Source organism: Mauremys reevesii, linkage group 4 (assembly GCF_016161935.1).
Source record: "Mauremys reevesii isolate NIE-2019 linkage group 4, ASM1616193v1, whole genome shotgun sequence".
NCBI lineage: Eukaryota > Metazoa > Chordata > Testudines > Geoemydidae > Mauremys > Mauremys reevesii.
The window spans coordinates 105,187,263-105,212,410 of NC_052626.1; the positions used below are offsets into that span (position 1 = coordinate 105,187,263).

The 25,148-nt window shown below is 41.5% G+C and overlaps 1 protein-coding gene across 1 annotated transcript; it reads right to left on the reverse strand.

The window, feature by feature from the left end:
- Positions 1 to 1,908: 1,908 nt before the first annotated feature.
- On the reverse strand, positions 1,909 to 23,999 carry SPTY2D1 (SPT2 chromatin protein domain containing 1). Its single transcript, XM_039533180.1, has 8 exons — positions 23,780 to 23,999; positions 13,463 to 13,577; positions 11,670 to 12,821; positions 11,419 to 11,598; positions 10,944 to 11,240; positions 9,720 to 9,879; positions 7,016 to 7,093; positions 1,909 to 5,800 (listed from the first exon to the last, which is right to left on the reverse strand). The coding sequence occupies exons 1-8, from the start codon at positions 23,837 to 23,839 to the stop codon at positions 5,704 to 5,706; spliced, it is 2,139 nt and encodes a 712-aa protein (XP_039389114.1). The 5' UTR covers positions 23,840 to 23,999; the 3' UTR covers positions 1,909 to 5,703.
- Positions 24,000 to 25,148: the final 1,149 nt, after the last annotated feature.

Genomic DNA, 25,148 nt, shown 5'->3' on the forward strand with positions numbered 1-25,148 from the left:
GACTGCTTTTTATTACCTGGCCTCAGCCATATAGACTCAGACTTTAAGGTCAGAAGGGACCATCATGATCAGCTAATCCGAACCTCACCCACTCCTGTAATAGACTCCTAACCTCTGGCTGAGTTACTGAAGTCCTCAAATCATGATTTAAAGACTTCAAGGTGCAAAAAATTCACCATTTACACTAGTTTAAACCTGCAAGTGACTCGTGCCCTATGTTGCAGAGGAAGGTGAAAAACCCGCAGGGTCTCTGCCAATCTGACCTGAGGGAAAATTCCTTCCCGACCCCAAATATGGTGATCAGTTAGACCCTGAGCATGTGGGCAAGACCCACCAGGCATAACTCAAGCAATTCAAAAGACCCAGTGTACACAGGACTCGAAACCACCAGAACCCAAGATCCTTTGTCTGATGTATATAAAATGGGCAGAAGTACAGTGGCACCAAATGTCAGAAACTATAACACTGCCACCAAATTTGAGCAATTAGAAGGCTTAAAACCCTAGCTTGATGAGTGCAAATAAATTCAGAAGTGGGCCCTTGTGCTTATTAAAAAAAAGCTCTTATTCTCTACAATATCAATCTGCCGTGAACATGCAAATATGCAGAACATTTTGAAATGGACTTGGCTACCAGTCTCACTGCACATGGAGCCAAGTCTGCTGAACCATTCACCCGCACCACAGCAAGCAACAGGGCAGCCTTCAACAAACTTAATCCACAGGACAAGTCCATCCAGACGGGGGGGAAATAAGCACTAGTGGCCTGCTTTTCACCAAAAGAGGAAAATGGAGGAGTTGGGCACAAACAGCACCAGAAATGCATGGGCTGACCTGAAAAAACTTACCAATCTAGAGGAAATGGTGGGGGGGAAGTCAGTTGGGAGAGGATGGAAACAGTTCAGCTGACACCAGTGCAGAGAGCTGTAAATGAAGTTTCCAAAGGCAACCTGAGTGCCAGATCTGTTCTGGGGAAAGCCGCTGACTGACTGTAGCCATAAAAAGCCAGCCACAGGCAGGGAAGGCTTGACATTAAATAGGCCCAGTTACCCCAGGAAACTAATTACATCCCTGCACAAAGACAAAATTACAATGCAATATGCTCAGTGTAACCAAGAATCTAGTGATCAAGAAATCTTACAAATTATTTTAAATAAATTAACTTGCAGTTAAGCTGCAGAAAAGGGAACAACACCTGGAAACCCACAGCTTCAAAGCAAAACACGGTATTAACAGGACACTATTCAATATTAAAATGGCAAAATATGACCTCCCCTGGTGTAAGTTTCTGCTTCTAAGTGTACCCCAAAAGCACTAACCCATTCTGTTCTCCCCAAAAAAGGAAGCAGATGGCCTGATTACCACTACTTTGCACCCTGTGTATTCATTTACTCTCATGCAAGGAGCGTAAATTGCTACCAAATCAGAACAGTACTGATTTACACCCAATTTTCATAAAAGTGAACCACCATGAGGGATGAGGCAATGGAGAAACAGGCTCCAAATCTTTTATATTTCAGAAGCTGGTCAATAACAGGACAAAAGCTTTGTCATAATCAGACCTGAAACTGTGCATGGCTCACTGTTCCTCCACTTCCCCTGTGGGCATCATTCTTGTCAGCAAAACTAGGCAAAAAGTCTCATTATAAATACATTGGGCATAAGGATGGAGTCAGTGCTGAGTGGAGGGATGGCCTGTCACTGTGCAGTCTCAAAATTTGCTTTCCTGAATGGCTGAGTTACTCTGCTAGATTTCCATACATTCAGATTGGCTATATGAGCACTTCTGATCACTTTCTTCCCCTTTAGGACAACTGGGGCTCACCTAGTATCTTGTAAGGAGTCTAGGAGGAAAAAAATAGCATAAATTGTATATAAATTAATGCAAACCAATGACAAAGATAAATAAAATGTTTAATACCTGTAATTTATTATATACATAATATGCAAAACTTTTATCTGCACTCAGCATATGTAAAAGTATACACTTTCTTGACAGCACCCAGAAAACAGTTATGTATGTTTTTACCTGATTTGTCACATTTTGTAAAAAGACTCTGTGCACAAATGAAACCCCCAAAGAAAATCATAGGCTAAAACAGAAAGCATTCAATTACACACTGACAATTCAATATTGCATCACACGCACCAGAATAAATAAAAGTCAAGTATATTCATCACAATTTAATCACCAGTCTCTCTCCATATATTTTCTCTCTCTGTTTTGGTCTCCTGCTGTATTGGGAAATATGCTTCAGATACTAATTAGGTTTCAAAATGAAAAAAAAAAGTTTTCCCGCACAATTTCGGGGTTTACACAAAAATAATTCCAGACTCCAGTGAAGAGATTTCATCTACTTTGAAAAATTTCTACTTTAAAGCACAGCACAGAATTGCACACTAAGGCTTCCTGTGATGCACTACCCTGACCGCCCGAGGACAGTGCTGTGGTGTATAATCACAGCTGAATTGTAAATACAAAACATTTTCAAAAAGTCTAATACAAAGTGCCCTTAATTTCTTTTAGTAATACAGGTAAAGAAATAGTTACTGTAATTGTGCAGTCGAAGCCTGACCTGGATTTTATGAAAACTAATCATTTCAGACTATCAAGTTTAAAGATCTGTCATCTGTGATAGCAGAAACAGACTAATCTGTACTTTTTTTTTATACTCCTACATTCATGAATAGATTTTTTTAGACCCAATTTAGTAAAAAAAAAAGGCACATCTTCAAACACTGAATTTAAATCTAAAAACCAAAATAAACGTTTAATTATGATGAACGTCACTAGCTTAACATGTAATCCTTATAAGCAGGAATAGGCAATGGGGGTGTTTTTTTGTTTGTTTTTTACTTTAAAGTCTTTTGAAGTCTCATCAGATATTGACTACATTAACAAAATAAAATTAATTATCTGGTAGAGAGTAAACAGATTTTTGGATATAAAATAATTTTTTAATACTTTCCTAGCTGATTTACAAGCAGTAAGAATGCAGTAAATGTACAAAGACATGTTAATTAAAATCTAGTAACTTGTACAAAGTTTAAAAAAAATTAGTAACCCATATTAGCTATGAGAAAGTAGGTCTTGACTGCAAAGAGTGAATTAAATTTCTATATGAAATATAAAAAAAATTAAACAATAATTATTTTATGAGGGAACAAATACAGCACAAGGTGTACATTGTTTGAGGAAGGCTGGCAATGGAGACAATATTCCAGTCATCTTCTACAAGACAAATGACAACACGGTGCTTTCAAGATAAAAGAGTTGAAATAATCTTGCAATAGTGGTTAATTACAGCATCTCTGCCAATTACAGAAGTAAAAAAAAGAATAATCAGGGCTTTATTTCACCTATTTTTATCTGAAAGGCAGATTTAGCTCTAAACTGAATGTTTCAGAAGTGTCATTTTCTAATACACACTTTAAAAAATGTCAGTGGATCAAACAGTGAATACGTTTTTCATTTTCAAAGTTTTTTTCAACAATTCAGATGATTGTTCGTGGCTAATATAGTTATCTGGGCTGACAAAGATCTAGAGGTTCAATTCAGTTTAAAAAAATGAACAGCCACTTGGTCATGGTCCCAACATTCATTGTCTTGAGTAGATAATTCTAGAAACTACAGCAAACAATTCAGCTGGTCCCATTAAGCAGAGCAAACATACAATGGCATGTAAATAATCAGCCAATCAGGTTACAGTATCGTGTGTGTGTGTGTGTGTGTGTGTGTGTGTGTGTGTGTGTGTGTGTGTGTGTGTATAGCAAGTACAATAGAGATGGATCAGTTTCTATGTTATGCAATATAACAGTTTTTTACAAAAATACAGAGGCGCACTGTTAATTACCTTCATTTGGGTATCTCTGTCAATTACTACTACACAAACCTGTAACCACTATCCAAAGGGTTCATTCGTTTTAGCAATGTGTTGAAAAGATGGAATGCTTCACCACTGCCAAAAACAGTTTATAATAAGGACAATGCCCCTTTTTTCCTTAGAGTGAGTCAGGTCACCTGCTGCCAATATTGGTCCTTCCACTTTGATGCCAGAATTGGTGTTTCTGGAGGCAGCAATGACAAGAAATGCTCTCTGGTAGGCTACGTCCTTTCCTGCCTTGTGTATCTACTCATTTTGCATGCAATTTCTCTTCTGCCACCTCCTCCTTATTCCTTGGCCAGTCTCTTCCACTTACCCCCAATAACCTTGTAACTCTTTGCCCATTGCTTCTAGCATTAGAGGTTAGCAACAGTTCAAGTATCTAATGGTAGAAGGACTACTAATGGAGAGCTAATGCTTGAAGCAGAGTAGAGCAGTGACTGGCTCTTTGATGAGACCACACACTATGTAGCATGCGGGATAAAAAGTAATGCATCATTAGATTAGGGCTGTGAACCCAGAGTGCAATCTCTGCAGATTTAGATGAACCGTGTGCCTATTGTTTACACGCTTATTTACTTAGAGGAAACTTATCTTTGTAGTGCATAGCTTGAAATAAAGGTGCAAAATGGGCATCAAAATAGAGGGCGGAACTCTCTTGATACACATTACATATACATTTTTGGTTCGCTAAAATTAAATCAGAAGTATTCACTAGTTGAATTCAGCATGACAACTGCAAAGTTATTTGCTATCTCAGAGGAACTGCAAATGCATCTTGCCTTGATCATAAAAAAAATCTGAAAATTCTGTATTTCACACAACTTCATTCTAATGTACTCTTCCAGACTTTGCAACTGCTTGCATAAATAACTGCTTCATATTTTATAAAAACCTGATTTTTAATGCAAGAGAAAACATAAAAGTGTACTATACACTCAACGTGTAAAAACAGATGAAACTGTAAAATCAATTTTAAGATTTGCAGGGCAGAAAAAAATTCCTAAGCATTTGCTTGAGCTAAAAAGCACTAGTTATATACAAACGCTGCAAATTCCTATTTTCCAAGAAAAATGTTTATTTGTGTTTTACTGAAATCAGTTGGCATTGACATTCCAGACATAAAAAATGCCAATGTAAACTTGGTCACACTGCTAAATGCAAGGTATAATGAATGACAAGCATTTTTTAGAAATCAAAAGGTTCTTCTGTTTAATTACTATTTTTGTTAAGACACAAGGTTCTCAAATCAGAAAAACATATTTTATTGCTTTAAACATTACTGGCAATGGCTGAAATTTACAACCAAGCTGTTTTGAACAGAAGATGATATTTCAATATTTTGAGGGATCCTAATCCAAGAGATTTAAGATACAAAGCAGTACTTTTATCTCTCAAAAGTAACTAAGGAACATAAATGGCATTCATCTTTTTTTCCCCCACATGTCAAACGAAGAATGCAAGTCTGATTTACTGGTGTATGGGCCCACAGAAATCTTGCAAGCCAGTGCATAGTTAGTCAATATTTCTGCTGGCATTTTGAACTAATTTAGTCAATGGAAACATTCATTAATAGCTTTTATTCCAAAAATCTGCATTAGTTTCTTTTTGTAAAAAATTAACCCTGGCAAGTATTAAAAATAAATATTTTAGGGTCAAACTAAAGCCTTGTTTTTCTATGCCCTCTCCTCCCTTTACATATTTTCTTGCTCACCAATAAGCAAATAAAAACAGAAGTTATACTATAAGAGGAGCTGAAATATTGAGGCAAAGGGGTGACCAGGATAGTAGAAAAACAGAACAAAACCACTGTAAATCAGTTAACGTGTCCTCAGCTTCTTTGCCTGCCTCTTACGTTTCAATTCCTCCTCTTCACGTCTCAGCTCTTCTAGGTCCTCTTGGACACCAAGTCTCAAACTGCCAAATAAGAGAAGATACTAAATCCTTTACACACTGCTACCCAGGAGACATTAATGTGTATAACTCCTGCTCTTCTTTTCATGTAGAAAAAGTAACTAACCCAAATTTAGAGTTTAACTTAAAGTATTAAATACCCCAAGTATTCAAATAATTGAAGTTTGGCATAAGATATTTTTCTTTTTAAATGAAAGCTGCATGGTACCCAGAATTTTAGGTTTGTTAGGTTAGAAAGATCTCTCTCCACTTGAAGGATGCACAACAAGCCTGGGATATTTGGTTAAAAGCATTTTGGGGTAGAGAGAAAAAGATATTTTGCACAGGTGCTTTACAGTTAATACAACTCTTCCCTTAGATTTTTAAGGGGAGCATCTAAACCTTCAAAAACAGTTGAACAGGGAGCCAAGTGATCAACACTGAAAAACCCTTGTTTCATGGTCCCAATCACAAAATCTAGTGAAGAGCAGCTGCTGTGTAGCATTCCAGTAATCGATTGGACAGTTGGTCCCCATAACTCTATATTACAGGCTGATTAACTTTGTGGGAAGAGTAGCTGTACCTGGGGAAGCAATCAAGACCTACTGACCAACCTTGGTGAGAAGTTGCAAGTATGCAATACTTAACACATCTTTTAAAGGACAACGTTAAGGCCCAATAATGGAAACAGGAAACGTGCGCAACTCTGTCTCCATGTTTGAGTCCCAGTACTCAGTAGCTGGGGTAAAACACTGATTAGATTTTATAACCGCACCACATTCACCTTCAAACCATGCAGATGATAAAAATCTACTACAGACTGTTGGCCTGTGTCATATATTGCCACTAAAGAGCTGCCCCAGATATGCATGACTGAAATTCAAAAATCTGCTTCATTTTTCATTATTTTATTATTACTATATTTTGCATTTCTGTGTCTGGACGATGTTTATATATGCATTTACTAGTCAATTCCTTTCCCCAGCTCTCAAGAATTAAAAACATTCTACAATATTTAAGTGATAAACCACAAGGCTTGTTAACATTTTTTGACTGGAACTATAAGACACTTATGGAAGACATTTGGCCTTAAGTTTTATGTAAGCCCGTTTTCACAAAGTTTATATTTAGGACCAAATTTCACCTGAAAAATGTCCATTTTAACTCAGCTGCATGACAAAGGTTCTAGTAGTAAGCAGAAGAAAATTCTTACTAACAAAACTTAAATCTAATTCATACCTCCTGGCTTCCTCTTTCTGTTGCTCTTTCCAGCTGCTCTCCATGTAACGTAAGGCATAATCACTTTCATCTTTATATCTGAAAGAAAATACTTATATCTAATCCAATATAATGAGAAACAAAAATTAGAGCTAATCAACACTAATACATATGGTTGAATTAAGAATAGGCAAGATTTTTTAAAATAAAAGATTATCCTGATAGATACCTTATTACATTTCTCCAAAAAATTAAACTCAAGTTTTAACCCGCTGAATAATAAGCATACTTTAACTTACTTAACCGAGTACTTGTTAACCCATGTTCAATAGTGAATTACAGAAAGCATGTCCTGTCCTATGCAGAACACCTGACACGGCTCATTCTGTTTTGTTTCTGTTGCAGTACTAACTATACCAGACCTGCTGTTGAAGGTCCAGGTGTCCATAACAGCATAATATGGAAAAGGCTGAAATCCTTCCTAGTATTCATTAGAAAATAAAAAATGTATCCATACGATTTAGTCTTTGAACCACTAGCCCAACACTGTAAAAGAAAAGCTCTTGACAATATGCCAGGTTTTTTTAATCTCTTATTTGAATAGTTTTGCTCTTTTCCTCACCTGGGACTTTGGACTGTTTAGTTACCCACCTTCCTTCCCATCCACAAAAAAAGACAAATGAAAGTCAAGTAGAAACAAAGTAGGCATCTGCTTCCTCCTTCACACAATTCAACAGTTTGAGGGGGTCACCTCTTGTGGTTGAACTGTCATGATATTTTAATGACAGCTATACTGATAGGTAAGACAGCTGTGAAAGAACAATTGCAAGCAGAAGAGGATAATACTTCTTCACAAATCTTCAGGTCAAAAATGTTCACTTGACACTATTCACACTAATTAATTCAGACAGTGGGTTATGCTTACATGGCAGCTCTATTAGGGTTGCCACACTGTTAAAGAAAATGTTGTTTTATCAAGAAAAACTGAGGCTTTTGAAATATCATTAAGTTTAAAAATACACCTCTACCCCGATATAACGCTGTCCTCGGGAGCCAAAAAAATCTTACTGTGTTATATCCAAATTCATGTTATATCGGGTCGCGTTATATCGGGGTAGAGGAGTATACCTTAAGAAAGGAGGCAGAGTATGAAACAAGGCAAATAAAAGGTTTAATTTCTGGGTCAGTGTGTCGCACATGTTAATTGCTCTATGAAACAAATATATCAGAGGTTTGACCCTCTGACAGAACAGTTAACATAAATTGAAGAGCTAGCTACAGAGCTTTACACTTGGGCAACAAGATACTATGATGTTGAATATAGAGCATAAATATTTAGAAGAGACTGTGAAATACTACAGGCTTCCATAGAAAGCATTAAGTACCACAGGGCTGGAAATACGTATTGTCCGTTATCACATACGGCGACTCGAAGAATTGATAATTTTGTAATTTATGTTTCATTACTACAAAATTTTATATCATTCTAGTTTTTTAATCAAAATGTCATGTAATACCAAGTCAAATACCTTACAGAAGTCTAAATATATTATGCAACACTATTACTATTATCAACCAAACTTGTAATCTCAAGAAAAAAAGAGATATCAAGTCAGTTTGATCTATCTTCCATAAAGCCATGTTGATTTGCATAACTGCATTCCCTCCTTTACGTGTTTGTTAATCGAGACCCATATCACCCACTCCAGTATCTTGCCTGGGACTCACATCAGGCTGCCAGGCCTATAATTACCCAGGACATCCCATTTACCCTTTTTTAAACTTGACACATCATCAGCTTTCTCCTCATCTTGGAACTTCCCCAGTGCTCTAAGACTTATTGAAAATCAACATTAACAGTCCAGTGAGCTCCTTAGCAAGCTTTTTAAAAAATCTTGGAGGGTAGTTATCTGGACCTGATGATTAAAAAATGTCTAACTTTAGTAGCTTCTGTTTAACACCTTCCAGAAATACTTGTGGAATGGAAAGCGCGTAATCACCATGTGATTAGATGATCTCATGTTTCCCCCCCAAATACAGAACAAGAATATTATTGAACCCTTCTGTCTTTTCTGATTATTGATCATTCTACCATTTCCATCTAGTAATAGACCAATAACATTGTCAGGATTCTTTTTGTTTCCAAAGTATTTTAAAAAGTCCTTCTTATTGTCCTTAATTCTGCTGGCTACAGATTTTTCCTTGTGTTCCTTTGCTTTCATTATCAATTTTCTATAATTCCTAACTTTCAATTTATATTCATCAATATAGTTGCCTTCACTTCCCCTCTAAATCAAATTGGTTTTTTTAACCACCATGACCTTCCACCTCAGTTGGTGGATTGTGGAGCATTTAGTAAGATGTTTTTAAATGATCCTCAATTATCATTCACATTTTTTCTGATTAAATTCTTCCTTCCAGCCGATTTGGCTCATAATTGTTTTCAGCTTTGTAAAGTTGGCTCTGTTAAAGCATCAAGTATATATATATACTACTGGTTTGGACTTTCTTCTGTTTGCACATTTTAAATGTGCTCAAGTAATGATCACTTGTAACTAAGCTACCATTAATTTTTAGTTCTGTGATCAGTTCTAGCCTGTTAGAAGAAGCTGTAATAAAGAATTCCCCTAAAGTGTTTAACAATTTACAGTTTCAGAAGAAAAGAGCTGGTCAAACAAAATTAATGCAGGACATGAAAATATTGTTACATCTTAATTTCTCTTACTTATTCCGATCATAGCCAAATATTTCTCGAATATGTTTTGATATTTCTTCCTGGGGTTGCCCTTCATCATCAATGAAATCATCCATTTCAGAATCATATTCTTCATCATCTTCTATTTGCCTTTTATAACTTATAGGTGGAAGAGAAGGCCTTGGAAGACCTAAACAGAAAGAGTAAAAATATTTACAACTTCTGTAACCCATTTGTCACAAAATAATCTTCACTACTGAAATTATTATTTTTATTATTTTTCTATTTATGCTCCTCCCCATTACTTCTCTCCTTTTATTTCTCCTTGATAAATAAATGATTTCACTGGACTCAGTGCAGGTATATCTATGATTTGGAGTACAATTTGCAGCTCTGGGCCGCAAGACTGAGTTTTTTAAAAAAAACAACTGATTTGGACATTCCAAGAGTCTCAGCAAGAGGAAATATTTCCTCTAAGCTCCACGTACAATCCAAGTTTCCCATCATTATAGTCAACTGCATCCCAGAGGAACTGCCAGAATGAAAGGTAAATGTATGCCTGCATACTTGCTCAACCGTGGAATTTCAAATACACTGGTTTGCAAAATTGCTATCCTATTTACAACTACAAAGAAATTTATTTTTTAAACTTCACTTCCCCACGCCAAAAAGGTACAGTAAATCCAGACAACACTTGCTACGCATACTTCACAGGTTTGTTGTGGGACCTACTGTTTATGAAGTGCTTTGAAATCCTTGAACAGATGGCACTATTAAAATTTAATTAATCACAATTTTAAATGGCACCTGGGCCTCAGGAATCCTTCATTTCTCTCCCCTTTGCTACTCACCCACCTATCCTTAAAAAGCAGCTCGTGTTTATAAAAGTTACCTGAAAAGAGCCAATTACATTTTTTTTGGTTAGTTGGACTCCTCCCTCCTTCCTTTCTATTTTTTAATTTTGTTCTCTCTCTTTCCCTGGAAAAGACCTCACCTACCCAAGGATCTTATTTTCTTGGGTGTAAGCGTTATGTGAAAAGGAAAGAAATATTGCAATGAGTGGCAAGGGGAGAGAAAAAGTCATACTGCTATTTAGTTGCACTCTTCAGAATGCAACTCTGGCTATCAGATACACTTAGAAAAATCTATCTACAATTCACTGGCAATTCCGATCAACTTCAACCTCAGAAATGTGGAACAAGTAATGCATGAAACATTTATAACACAAAACATTATTTGCTGAAAACAGCATACCTTGTGGATGAAACACTGGTCTATGCCCTGGAGAAGGTCTCGTTCCATTCATTGGTGCATTACTTGGTCTGGAGACTAGATTTTTAGATGAGATTGTTTCTGATACAACAGTGCACTTAGGTTTTGGAGGTGCAACTGAGCTGCTGCCTGGTCGCCCAGGTCCCACGCTTGAACTGAATGACTTTCCAGGTCCTGTCCTCACACTGCTCCCTGGCCGCGCAGGCTCACCCATCCCCGCACTGCTCCCCGGCCGCCCGGGTCCTCCCATCCCCGCACTGCTCCCCGGCCGCCCGGGCCCTCCCATCCCCGCACTGCTGGCCGGCCGCCCGGGCCCGCCCGTCCCCGCACTGCTGGCCGGCCGCCCGGGCCCGCCCGTCCGCACTGCTGGCCGGCCGCCCGGGCCCGCCCGTCCCCCCACTGCGGGCCGGCCGCCCCGGCCCGCCCGTCCGCACTGCTGGCGGCCGCCCGGGCCCGCCCGTCCCCGCACTGCTCCCTGGCCGCCCGGGCCCGCCCGTCCCCGCACTGCTCCCTGGCCTACCCGTTCCCGCACTGCTGGCCGGCCGGCCGGGCCCGCCCATCCCCGCACTGCTCCCCGGCCGCCCGGGCCCGCCCATCCCCGCACTGCTCCCCGGCCGCCCGGGCCCGCCCGTCCGCACTGCTGGCCGCCGCCCGGGCCCGCCCATCCCGCACTGCTGGCCGGCCGCCCGGGCCCGCCCGTCCCCGCACTGCTCCCCGGCCGCCCGGGCCCGCCCGTCCCCGCACTGCTCCCCGGCCCACCCATCCTCGCACTGCTGGCCGGCCGCCCGGGCCCGCCCATCCCCGCACTGCTCCCCGGCCGCCCGGGCCCGCCCATCCCCGCACTGCTCCCCGGCCGCCCGGGCCCGCCCATCCCCGCACTGCTCCCCGGCCGCCCAGAGCTGGAATTTTTAACAATTTCATGCTGAGGGGGTGCTGCACTACCCAGTTTTGTATGGACAGAAGTAGATTTTTTCAGACTAGGTTCTTTAGCAGATTGTAGTTTCTGAGCCCCATTAGTGGGTGCTTTTGAGCTTGGTGTATGTGCGCTTGACCCAAGTTTTCCTACTCCATTGACTGAAGATTTACTATGGATGCCACTCGATGAGCCTTTTAAAGGTCCATTTTGTGTAACTTTTGCTTTTTCCACTTGACTGGATTTGGAGGAAGATGATGACCTTGCATGTTTGTCGCTAAACACAGGCCCACTGGATTTCTTATCAGGACCACACTGAGAAGGAAAACTGCCTTTTGAAGAGGAACGTTTATCCACTGAGTTTTTGCTAAGTTTTGCATTTATAAACTCTTTATGAGAAAACACTTTATTTGAAGAACTTGATGCAGTTACATTCTTAATCTCTTTTTCAGGTTTTTTTTTCTCTTTCTGGATTTCCCCTTTTTTGTTTTTCCGGTCCAAAAATTCTTTTTCTCTCAATTCTTCTGCTGTTCTTGGCCTTTCTTCGGTCTTTTTCACTACTTTTATTTCTACTGGTTCATACTGCTTTTTTTCAGCCAGCCTCAGAAGATCTACAAAGTTCATAGGGGTAGGAGCACTTTTGGGTGGTGCCTTTGGTTTCACTGCAGCTTTGGATGGTTTCTCTTCATAGTCCTCTGGTTCATGCTCAGATTCAGTCTGACTGTATTCAAACAGCTCTGCCTCATCTTCTGTCATATATTCTGCATCTGTGCACTGATTGACATTTTCACAAGTCTGCCTCTTTTTAGGCTTCTCTTCAATAGGAATGCCATTATAGCCATAAAAGTTGTCCTTTGTCCGTGAAGCCATAGCTCTTGCTTTTCGGTCATGTTTCAGTTCAATACGCTTAGCTAGAAGTTCCTCCTTCTTCCTTTTTGCCTCTAGTTCTGTAAAAGAATATCAGGAAAAGATTTTTCAGTCACGTCTAATCTAAATTTCTGGAGATGAAGAATTCCAGAGGGATTAAGTAAATATTATGAAGAACATGGCTACCATTCAGTCTGAACAACAACAACTATAGGGAACATACACACAACTTTAAAACACCAATGGTTTGAATAAAGTCTATAGCCAAAAGATTTAAAATTAATCCAGATGGGGTTAGTGTGTCTAATTTTTAAAGGCACAATATTGTGATGTAAAGTCAGGAATCCTGGCTTTCTGTCACTTTCAGACACTGTTAAATACAGTTTTTTCAATATTAAAAGCTGTACAAAAGCTCAGAACAATTCCTCGTGCCTGCTCCTGGTTCATGCTATTAGTCCTTTCTGGCTGCTTTGACAGCGAGTGCGGAAGTGCTGCTGAGCAAACATTTGGATTCACAAAGGAGAATGTGCGCAGCCCTGAGGATCACTGCTCTACAGTGGGTTCTGACTCCACAGCAATTATGTAAGGACATTCCAAAGAATGGAGACCTATAACAATGATATTCAAAGGCACGTAAGGAGTAGGGTAAAAATGTCCCAAAGAGAGTCACTGAAGGAGCTCTTCTCCAGTAGGGAATACTCAGAACAACTTTAACAGGTACCTTTTCCTCTAATTTCTTCTTCTTTCCGTCTCAGAAAAGCTTGCACTGCTGCAGAATGGACACCTTTGACTTTTGGATCTTTTTTGGGAGGGCCTACTGCCAAACTGTATCTTTTCTGCAAAGAGAAAGCAAATTGGTCAGAAGAAAACAAAGGTTTTAATATATATAGCCATTTTTACTAAATGGGAAAATCACAATCAATGAGAAGTTTAGGCTGTCTACACTACGGACAGCTGTACCACTGCACCTGCGCCGCTGTAAAGTCTCCTATGCAGCCTCTCTATGTCGGCAGGAGTCGCTCGCCTGCCAACATCACGCTGGTCACGCTGGTGCTTTTCTCGGTGAAATGTATGTCAGTCACGAGTGTGTTTTTTCAGACCCCTGACCGACAAAAGTTTTGCTGACAAAAGTGCTAGTGTAGACAAAACCTTAGTAACAGGGATTTATCTGGCTTTAAATATGTTAACGATGAAAGGCAATATTCATTAAGCAACAGACTTCCAACAAGAAATGAGGCAGCTCAGCATTGCCCAGGAACAGGTCCTATGTACAAAATGAGCCATTCTGGGCATAAAATGGACAAGGAACCAGAAAGGAGGAAATGGACCAAAAGAGAGGACAGAAGAAAATCAGAAGGGATGAAGAGGAAAAAAAGTGAGAAAAGGAGGGAGATTGACAACATGTGCAATAGCTACACCAGTGGTCTAGTAGAAACAGCCATTAGAATGGACCCAGATGCAGCTCTACACTCAGTAGGGGAAAGGAGTACCACACACAACACACGAGCCTTTGTCTGGAGAGTGAGGCAATACACCTCACTCTTGGATGACTCCCCCTTTCCAGATCAAAAGAGTTTACAGGCTTCATTCAGCCTTCCTTGTCTGCCTGCATACAAACTGGAATCAATATAACTATGTTGGCTCTATTTTATACGATTAGTTATTTTTGATGTAAATCTGTGTGTGGACCCTACTGTCAGATTAAGAATAATTTATTTGGATGTAATTTAATTTGGTAAAAAATCAATTTACATTACATCCAAATAGGATACTCTTAATCCAAAATGTGTGACCACACAAAGATTTGCTCTGACATAATTAAAGGTGTGAAACTGATGTTATTTTAGTTCGAGGCTTACGGGTTACTATCACACAGAACTTCCAAGGAGTGGAAGAAGTAAAAAGGAGAAACTAGGGGATTACTGGAACGTCTTCCCTTATATAAAAGACACACTTCAAACTAAAAAGGTTTAGAGAAGAAAACAAAGGTGACAATGGATAAGCTAAGTGAAATAGGGGAAATTTGTTAAATCCAAAAGCAGCTGGGAGAACCCAAAGAAAAGAAAGGTAATTTTAGAGAGTGTATATCTTCCTTTCTGCTAATAAGCAAAAGCCGTTAGCTAACTGGACTGCTAGGTGAAACAAAATCACTCTGTAAAATTTTGAGATTTCCCTCATTTGAAAGAATTGCCTGGGGAAGTGAGCTGAAATCCTGCCATATATGAAACCGTAAGTATTCCTACAGCTGGCAGCATGCTGAAACACACCATCACCGGGGGGTGGCTAGTCTCATTCAACAAATATCACCACCAAGACACTTAATTTAAGAAATCATTGTACTGGGTAACATCTGGAAAAAGAAATCGATGGCCAAATACCTAGGAGGTAGAAAAACTGGTTAGCAGTGTAATTTTACTCATACTTAAGTATATGGCCAATTGGAGTTTTTTAGCTCTAATTTCTGATGAAGACTGCAACATACCAACACAATTGCTTTGAGTGTTCTATATAAAAATATGAGCATGTGTTAAAACAAATATGTTTACTAAGATTCAAGGTTCAGAGGATTATTTCTACTAAGCACTAAGACAAAACTGGTTCTTAGAACACCAGCTGCAAGGCTCCTGTAGCAGCTGTTTAAAAGTTGCCTTTTAGTAATTCCTGAAATTGCTAAAGCAAAACTAAAAAAACCACAATCTCATTTCAGTAGCAAAACCTGACATTCAGCATCAAGTTTACGAGCTTTCTACAACCTGAATGTATCTACTGATAGATATGTCTATGCATAAAATGTATCTTCACAATCTGAGAACTTCTTGCAAACCTCTTACTCCTTTGAGTAGCTCTTAACTCACACACACAACAATCCTTTGCACTTGCAATTGAAATCAGTGAGACTAATCATCTTAGTAACGACAACTAGAGAAAGTAAAGATTTCCAGGGTTGGGCCCTTCATTTGAAAGGCACCAATAGCAGTTTTGTTAGTAGTTCAACTTTCCTGTTGGGTACAAAATAAAATGTCCGGGGAACTAAACAGTTCCTGGAGCAGCCGGAGCCCCAGGGCCTTTAAATCGCCACCCGAGCCCTGCTGCTAGAGCCCCGGGGGTAGCAGCAGCAGGGCTCCAGAGGCGATTTAAAGGGCCCGTGGCTCCCTGCAGCAGCTGGAGCACCGGGCCCTTTAAAGCGCCGCCCAAGCCTCGCTGCCGGAGCCCAGGGGTTACCGTGTTATATCGAACCCATGTTATATCGGGTCGCCTTATATCAGGGTAGAGGTGTATTTACACATCATCAAGACTGATCTTTTTGTTGACAGTTTCAGACTGAAAGGACAAAGACTGGACTACCCTCTCATTCTTAGAAGAGATCCTTCCAGAACAAGGTTGACGCACACTGGTGAGCAGTTTAGAGAACCCTGCACTGCTACTACCTATTATATTATTGCTCTGTGGATGATTTCATTCCTAAAGCTGATAACACATTTCACCAACAGTAAATTCACATTTGAAAATTTATCATTCAATTTCTACAAATGATTTTAAAAAATAATGAATGTACAAAATAGAAATTTTGTTTAAGAGCTTTGTACAAGAGGACCTCTTGGCAAAAAATGCTTTACGTATAGCAGGGCCAAATGCAGAATGATCTATCACAATTAGAAAGGCTTATAAAGAAATTAAGGGTTAGAGAAGCATTTTTAAACACTGTATTACAATGCAGCAAAATACACTGCTTTCTGGTGAATAAGCGGCATTACAAGCAATCCCTCTCAACACCATTTGTGTGGGAACTTGTACAAGAGTATATAGTAATATTTTTAAAATGAGTGTTTCCCAGTCAAGGAAGCTTTCTAAATATCATTTCTATTTGATCTTGAAGATGCAGCTACCAAACACTGTTCAAATTATTTACAGTATTTCTCATGTTATGAATCACTAGTTCTGCTCCAAAAAGTATTTTCTTCAAACTCTCTCTGTAAGCATTGTGAAATGAGTAACCAGAACAGGTTTATAAGTTTAGCTCTATTTAAAAAATGAACAGTTGGTCTGAAGCACAAAGCTGTTCCAGAACCATCCACACAATGATTACTCTAAACTGTGAGCTACTCCAACATCAGTTTCCTGGAATGACAGACAAGATAAGCATGAACATCCTACTTTTTACCAAGTAAGCAGCAGCTACACCAATCAAGTTTCACACGGTTATCAGAAAGTTTGTCAAAGGAATGGAAAAACAGCCTTAGAAAAGAGCAGGTCAAGCTATTCTGGAACAGTGTGCTTCTCAAACTGTAAACACTGATTATCTCTCAGGGTAGCAACTGATATCAGCTCCATGGCTAAATATTGCTGAAGTGTACCACATTGGCTTTGCTTTCTCACAAAATACAAGATACATTTTCAAGGCTCATCTTCTGGGCACTGGAAGCGCCTTTCCTCAACTGTACATTGTGTCCCTTAAAGTATTGAAAAAATTATTCATCCCACTAATGAGCTTTATCCTTAGAAGATATTCTCTTCCTCACCATCCTCCTCCGAGGCTCCTTCGTGCTCAGAGCATGCTAATTTTTACCTCATCCTCCCTGAATTTTGCCCACAGCCAACCAACCCCTACTGGAAAACCTGTGTGTACCCCCAGGGTTACACATACTCATGGCTGAGAACTACTGAGGTAAACTATTCAAAAACCTCAAAGTTGATGTTCATTTGGAAAATTTCCTTGAACAGAGTCTTGCATGTCTTTGCTTACAGGGACAACTAAAAAAATCAGTCTGAACATTTTATACATGTTATTTTCATAAAACCAAAGATTACGGTAGCTAAAAATGATCACAGAAAAATATTTTTCTGCTTATGCATTTGACAACATTTATCAATAGCGAGTTTCACTGTTCCCTCCCATAGTCATTTCCCCTTGATTGTGTCTTCTACATAGCAATAGAGATTAATTAAAAAAAAAATGAAAAGTCAGATCCCTACATACATTTTGGTCACAAACTCTGCTGGACCCTAGAGCTCAGTTATGAAAGCAAATCAAGCTCAGAATAAAACAAAAATCTTCAGTCCAGACCAGCATTTTATATCACATCCTATGGCTTGCCCATTGTCATACAGAAGTTGGTCTAATACAGTGGTTCTTAACCTTTACTGCAGCCTGCACCCCTTTGGTTCTCAAAATATGTTCTCGCACTCCTTAACAAAAATCATTGAAGTAGGTCAGTTCTTTAAACTTAGATATATTTTTTTTATATTACAGTAATTGTTAAAAATTTATGTTAATAAATACATAGGTTTGATGAAACAAAGTAGTTGTACTTACGCGCCTGTGCTTAATTTGTGTTTTCGATGATTTACCTTCTAAAAATATCTGGCATGTCTCACACCCCCCAGAAAGGGCATCTCGCACCCCAAGGGGGTGCGTGCACCCCAGGTTAAGAACCACTGGTCTAATAGGATGGTATTTCTAGGCTCTGGTTTATGAGGTGAGATACAGTTATATGAACCCTGTATGGGCAGGTCTACATTACCCACTGGATCAGCAGGTAACAATTGATCTATCAGGGGGCGATTAATCAATCCCCAAGCACTTTCCTGTACTGTATTGTAGCTGAAGTTGCGTATCTTAAGTCAATCCCCGCCCCTAGAACAGACCAGCGCTAAGTGTGGACTGACTGTGGGTAGGCGTGTCATGTTTTTACTCTACATCAGGTCCCATCTTCGTATTTCATATGCAGAAATAACATGCCCAAAGTTTCCACTGCCCATGAGAGGAGGTAATACACATTCCAATGAGCACCAGTAAGTCTTTTCTCTTCAGCTGCTCACAGCCTTTTTCAAGTATACACTTTGGGTTATAAGCTCTGTTGGCTTGACTTGTTCATAGCTGTTTGTGCATTGGTGCTACTTCTCAGTCATAGAAAGAAATTTTATAGGGAAGGGGCTTTTATAATGATGCACTATAAACCATGTTACTGACATCCATGTTTCTGCAAATTCTGCTGGAGGCTACTTCTTCAGCATTTAACTTGCACTGCAGCCATTTAAAACCATCAGCACTAGTCCACATGGTTCAATTTATTCACTTACCACATATCTAAGTGTGGTTTACCATAAAATAACCTCTCTTCAATCAGTGCAGGTCTGGAGGAAAGTTGTTTCAGTTCTGGGTGACCTCCATGAGATTTAAGTCCTATTCTCTTTCAGGTTTCTAATTGCTGTGTTCTATAAATTCTCTATAATAAGGATTGGCCCTTCATCTGAAGTACAAGAGATCTCCCTTGTCAGTGGATTTCAATCTGGGGTCTGAAGACTATGTCTAAGGGGTCTGTGAAAGGTTTTCATTACCATAGAACAATGGTTTTCAACCTGGGGGCTCCACAGACTATGTCTAAGATTTCCAAAGGGGTCCACATCTCCATTTGAAATTTTTTAGGGGTCCGCAAATGAAAAAAGGTTGAAAACCTAAGCATTTCAGTTACCGATGAGAGGTTCCTCGCAGCAGCCAGAGAACAGAACTAGATAAAGGGGTGATTTTGGTTGTAACTATTCTCAAAGTGTGTGTTAAAATGTTTGTAATTTTATTTTGCATATACAATATTTTGCACTTTTATAGTATCTTCCATCTAAATATCTCAAAGTACTTTATCTTCATTAAGCCAAAGAACACCTCTGTGAAGCAGAGAAGTCTCCACTTATCACAAATGGGGAAATGGAGACAAGAGTTTAATCCTGCACCCATTGAAGTCAATGGTAAAACTCCCATTGATTAATATGGTGCATGATCAAGGTACTAATGCCCAAATCCTGAAAGGCATTTAGGTTCCGAACTTCCATTGGCATCGATGGAAGTTAAGCACCTAAATACTTTCGAGGATCTGGGCCTAAGTGACCTACCCAAGGTCACACTAGAAACCTGTGCTGGAGCTGAATACTGAAACCACTGCACAGCACAATATCTACAACACACAGGTAAATATGTACTTGCAGCTGCACCACAAGGGGCATATCACTTTTCTGCAGCTGCTATGGAAACTTTTGGCAATATCTGTCTAATAAGCTCATTACCCAGATGTATATACTCATGGTTGTATTTACTGATAACTTTACAAGGAGTTTTCTTTAAAAAAGCCAACATTTCCCTTCTTACCTTCTAATGGGAATACTCTCTGAATTAAACTACTACTTATAACACATTTTATTATTTCTGAACTTGATTTTCTATGGGGAGATGAACAGGTATACAATTTTACTGGGACATGATGCAATAATATCATTCACCATCATCATCATCCATGCAAATTCCAAAGGGACACAGCCTCCTTGCAGCTCGAATACCACTCCAATTGATCTCTAGCTAAGTCCTTAAGACAATCTGGCTGGATGTTCAGTCTATGACTGTCTTTGGCAATCTTATTGCGCCACTGAAGCTTTTGATGACCACCTAACCACCAGTCATGTAGCAGCATTAGTTGGCAAACAGGAGTTGTAATTTGTTATACTATCACTGTTTTTAACTAAACATTATTGACAAAAGTGCTTAATTTCTTTTGAAAAAAGTATTTTTCTTTTGATAATGACAAATTTAGTGAACTTTCACACAGATAACCTTTTATATAAATAAGTGATGGAGAACACCACTTTGGCTTCTAGCAAAGGGCAACTCCTTAGAGACTTAATGGGATGAAGCAATTATAAACCTTTTCTACTAAAAGCATATTTAAATTCGAACATATAGATAGAACCAACACCAGTTATGCAGCCAGAAAAGGATGTTGAATGACTGATCAAATGTTCTGGCTGATGAACTTGAAAGTAGTGTTTTTGTTCCAGTTCCAAGGAAGACTCCCCACCTTAATTTCTCCTCCTAAAATAACAATTTATGGTCCAAACTGGAGCCAAGCTGTTTCTATGCTAGACCCAATTACAGCCCCTCCTCTCTGAATTGTTGCCTGGAGTTCAAAAGTCTGGGATTCAGAGGCTCTAGATCAGGGGTGGGCAAACTACAGCCCGAAGGCCACATCCGGCCTATCAGACCATTTAATCTGTCCCTCAGCTCCCGCCGGGGAATGGAGTCAGAGGTCTGCCCTGCTCCGCACAGCTCCCAGGAAGCAGCCGGCATGATCCCCCCTCCGGCTCCTAATTAGTATGTGGAGGCTTGGCCAGGCAGCTATGCGCGCTGTCCTGTCCGCAGCCACCGCCCCTGCAGCTCCCATTGGCCGCAGTTCCCAGCCAACAGGAGCTGCAGAGATGGCACCTGCAGATGGGGCAGCGCGCAGAGCTGCCTGGCTGCGCCTCGGAGCAGGAGGGGGAACATGCTTCCAGGAACTGCTTGCAGGTAAGCGTCACTGGGAACCTGCACCTCTGACCACCCCACCCCCTCCGTGCCCCAATCCCCTGATCCTCCTCTTGCTCTCCGAACCCCTCAACCTGATCCCCCTCTTGTACCCCAAGACCCTCATCCCCAGCTCCACCTCAGAGCCCTGTAAAGTCTTGAAGCCAATGAATGATACATAGATGGGAAAGACTGCAGAGCAAGCTTGCCAGTGCCCTTAAATTGACCTGCTCAAATACCCAGCCTTTCCGCACTCCCTCAGTGACAACATTAAGCAACCAGTTTTGGTTTTCCAGTTTTAAAAATCTCATTGCCAATGACTTTATTCCACCCAAAAAACTATGTTGCAAGAACATTAAGGTTAAAGCAGAAGTCAGGAAAAGGCTACAGTGAAGTTGCACACTTTATCTATGACCCTAATGAGCACGCACTACAATACAGTCTAACTTAAAGACCACATACTAGTTCTAAAAAATACAAATATACTTTTCTACAAATCAGATGCATATGCACAGCACCCTGTTTTTTTTCATTGTCATGAAGTGGAACATATTGTCTTCATTAACACTCACATACTAAAAACTTATTTATAGTAAATAAGCCTTCCTTGAGTAAAATTCAGGGAATAAGTCAGTTAAGAAAGACACTAATCTAGCTGTGAATTTGTGGCATTTATATGCCAGGAAGTTTTGCTAATTACTCTGTATGGTACATTTAACATGATGTATAGATGATATTGCAGAGAATACACAGACAGGGGAGAGTTACCTAGCATATGAAACTATAACTTAATTGACTTTCCATAGTGTGAGTCCTTAGTTGTACAACTTCAACATTCTCGTCACATAATTTCTTACGTTTTTCTAAAAGAAAAAAATAAAACAAAATGTTCTTAACTGTCCTGCTGGTTTGCAAAGAACTCACAATAGCATGTGTAAATTCTATAATCCGGAATTATTCTGCTAGACCACACTAAACCACATTGTCCCTTACATTTGAAGTCAACAGCAGGTAGGGGTGCCTTAGATGTCTATCTTCAGAAGCCCACAAGAAATAGCCTCTCCTATACCTTAGCAGCTGCACCTAAAAGACCACACAGCAGAGTTCCCCCCCGCACACCTCACTGAGAATAGCAACCTTTCCTAAGCCCTTCCACACTACACAGATGGCCTTGCCTACAAGCAGAAGTTGCACTAATTTTACCTATATCAACACAGAGAGACAAGGAAGCCTCAACTCCTGTACACCTGAAATGCATTTTTTCACTCTACAATTAAGTTAACCATGCAAGTAAATCCTGCTGATCCAGCTTCCTTTGAAGACAATGGCTATGGCTAAACACCTATTAAAAGCAACAGGAGCAAGACTGGGCCCTTGAATAGTATAGAACCTCTGATATGGAAATGAGAGCTGTCTCAACAATGCATAGTAACAACATGCAACTATTTAGGATAGGAAGCAAATACAAGTATTCCATTAAAACTGCAGGAGAAAACCGAGTAGACAATTTTAAAGGTGCAAGACATCTATCTACTAACAAGACAGAAATAGATCCAGTGTTAGGGATAGAATACAACATACAAGCAAATTTTGTCTTGAATTACCTGTCAAGACAAAAGTTAAAGGTTCTGTTTTTCCTGCAATTGCTGATTCATCACTAATACCAAAAAGCAAATGCCTCCACCCTAGCCCAACGTCTACACCAAGATAAGTGAAGATATCAAATGTCACCAGGGAAACAGAACCTCAAAGCTCTGACTGAAGAATGGACACGACCACTAGAGTATTTAGCAACAGTAAATTTCCTTAGCTAGCTGGAGGGATCACTGCTGGAAAATGAGAAAAGTTCCTTGCCCCCGCCAAACAGATACACTGTGTTAGAAGTAATTTCAGCCCTTGCCAGTCAAGGGTAGCAGAGACAGGAGCAGGGAATCCAAACCACCTAACACAGTACTACCACCAGGCTACTTGCCCCTACCTGCTTTCAGACTTCACGTGTACCAATTAATTGGCTCATTTTATACACAAATCTACATTAATTCCACATAAAACTGATTTTATTCTGTTTGTTGTAAAAGCGAACAAAGGCTGACGTTAATTTGGTTTTAAATGTTTTACATAGAAAAAAAAGAAATTAATCCCAGCACACTGCAGTCTTCCACCTGCCACAGCTGCCTCCTTCATTTCACAGCGATCAAAGCTAGAAAAGATCTGGGGCTGCTTAGGAAGTGCGCTGCTCCCGGACGGTCTTTCTTTCTGCCTCTTTGTCCCACACTGGAAACAAACGTCAACTCTATTTTAAACGCAAGGGAAAGGATGATCCCACCTGGACCCCAGTAACTGCGGCTCCCTGCAAACATTTCACCGGAATGCGCGTCTCATTCCGGGCCGCCGGACAGAGCCGGCGGAGGACAAGCCCACTCCGCTCCCGCAGCGCTGGGAGCCGGGGCTGGAAAGGGCCCCGCCGCGCTGCTCCAGGGAACTGACAACAGACTCTTGGCTGGCAATGACAGCAAAGGCTCGGCCCGGCCCGTGGCCCCCCGCACCTCCCCAGCTCGCCCCCCCCGACCCAGCCCGGGGCCCCCCGCCCCCCTCCCGCCTCGCCCCACCTACCAGCTCAGGCCCCCCCAGCTCTCACGAAAGCCTCCCCCGGGGTTTTCCTCCTCAGCGCCCCCCCCGCGGCCTTTCCCCTGCCCCCCCCCGGGCTCTCACCGACACCGCGCTCAGCCCCTGCTGCTCAGACGCCACCATCAGGATCTCCCGGAAATCCATGTCTGCCCGGGGCTGGCTCCGGGAGGCGACGGGCCGGCGGCGAGACGGGCCCCAGACCTCCCAGCTGAGGAGGCTTCACTCCAGCTGCGACTCCCCCCTGACCACTTCCGGCCCCCCACAGCCGACGACTGCGCCGAGCCAACGTCTTATATGACCTCGTACACGTCACCACCTTCATATGTCACTTCCTGGGCAACGTCACATTCCTCCCGTGCCTGAGACACGTGTCATCAACAACACGTGACTCGGGTTCTACTGGCTCCACCTCTTCCCGGCGGGTGGGAGACGGAATCAGGGCTTTAGGCCCCGCCCCCCGGGTGCAGGGACGGGAGGGGATCAGGCCGGGGCTGTAGCCAGTCTCCAGGGTGGGATCAGAGCTCTGGCTCCGCCCCCAAGGAGCGGGGAGGGTGGGGGAATCAGGGTTACCACCAGGGTACAAGGAGGTGAGACTCAGCTAAACCAGGCCTGCACAACTTGTAAAGCAGCGAGGGAAAACAGCGGAGGGCCGAAACCTCCCGGCCCCGCAGAAACACCCCACCCCAGGGCCGTCCAGCTCTGCAGAAACAAACCCTCCTTCCCCAGTGCTGCCCCACCAAAACAGCTGTGGGCCAAAAAGGAAGGTTGGGGGTGGGGAGGTGATACTTTATTTTAAATCAACTGGGGGCTCCCAGCTGAAGAGGTGGCTGGGAGCCCTCAGGGTCAAATTAAAGGGCTAAGGGCTCCGGCGGCTGGGGGAACCCAGCAGGGCCGGCTCTAGGTTTTTTGCTGCCCCAAGCAAAAAAAAATTTGGCTGCCCCCCGTCCCAGCCCTGGGCTCCCCCCTGTACCCCCAATCCTGGGCTCTCCCCCTCACTGACCCACACCCCCTGCCGCCCCAGTGCTGGGCTTCCCCCTTTCCTCCCCATCAGTGCCCTCCCCCCACCCTGCTGCTGCCCCAGCCCTGGGCTCCCCCCCAGCAGTGCCCCCCCCACCTCCTGCCTCCCCAGCCCTGGGTCACTGGTAACGATCCCAGGGCAGGTCATTCAGCAGGAATTTTGGATGTGCACAAAACACAGACAGGATTGGTTCCCATATGGTTACAGAGCTGCTGTAAAGTGGAACAATTTTCAGCTTGTGTGATTGGAGGATATCTGGATGCATATTATAAGACTGTCCTCCATAAATGAGGAAAAGTTGAGGTGCCTTTATTATTCTTTTGTTCCACTCTTTCTTTCTATGGGGAATTTGCCAATGCAATATCACTGTCTTCCTTTTAAACAAACGAAAAGGCAATGGCTGTTGAAAATAGCAATTCCAGTGCTAATAAGCAT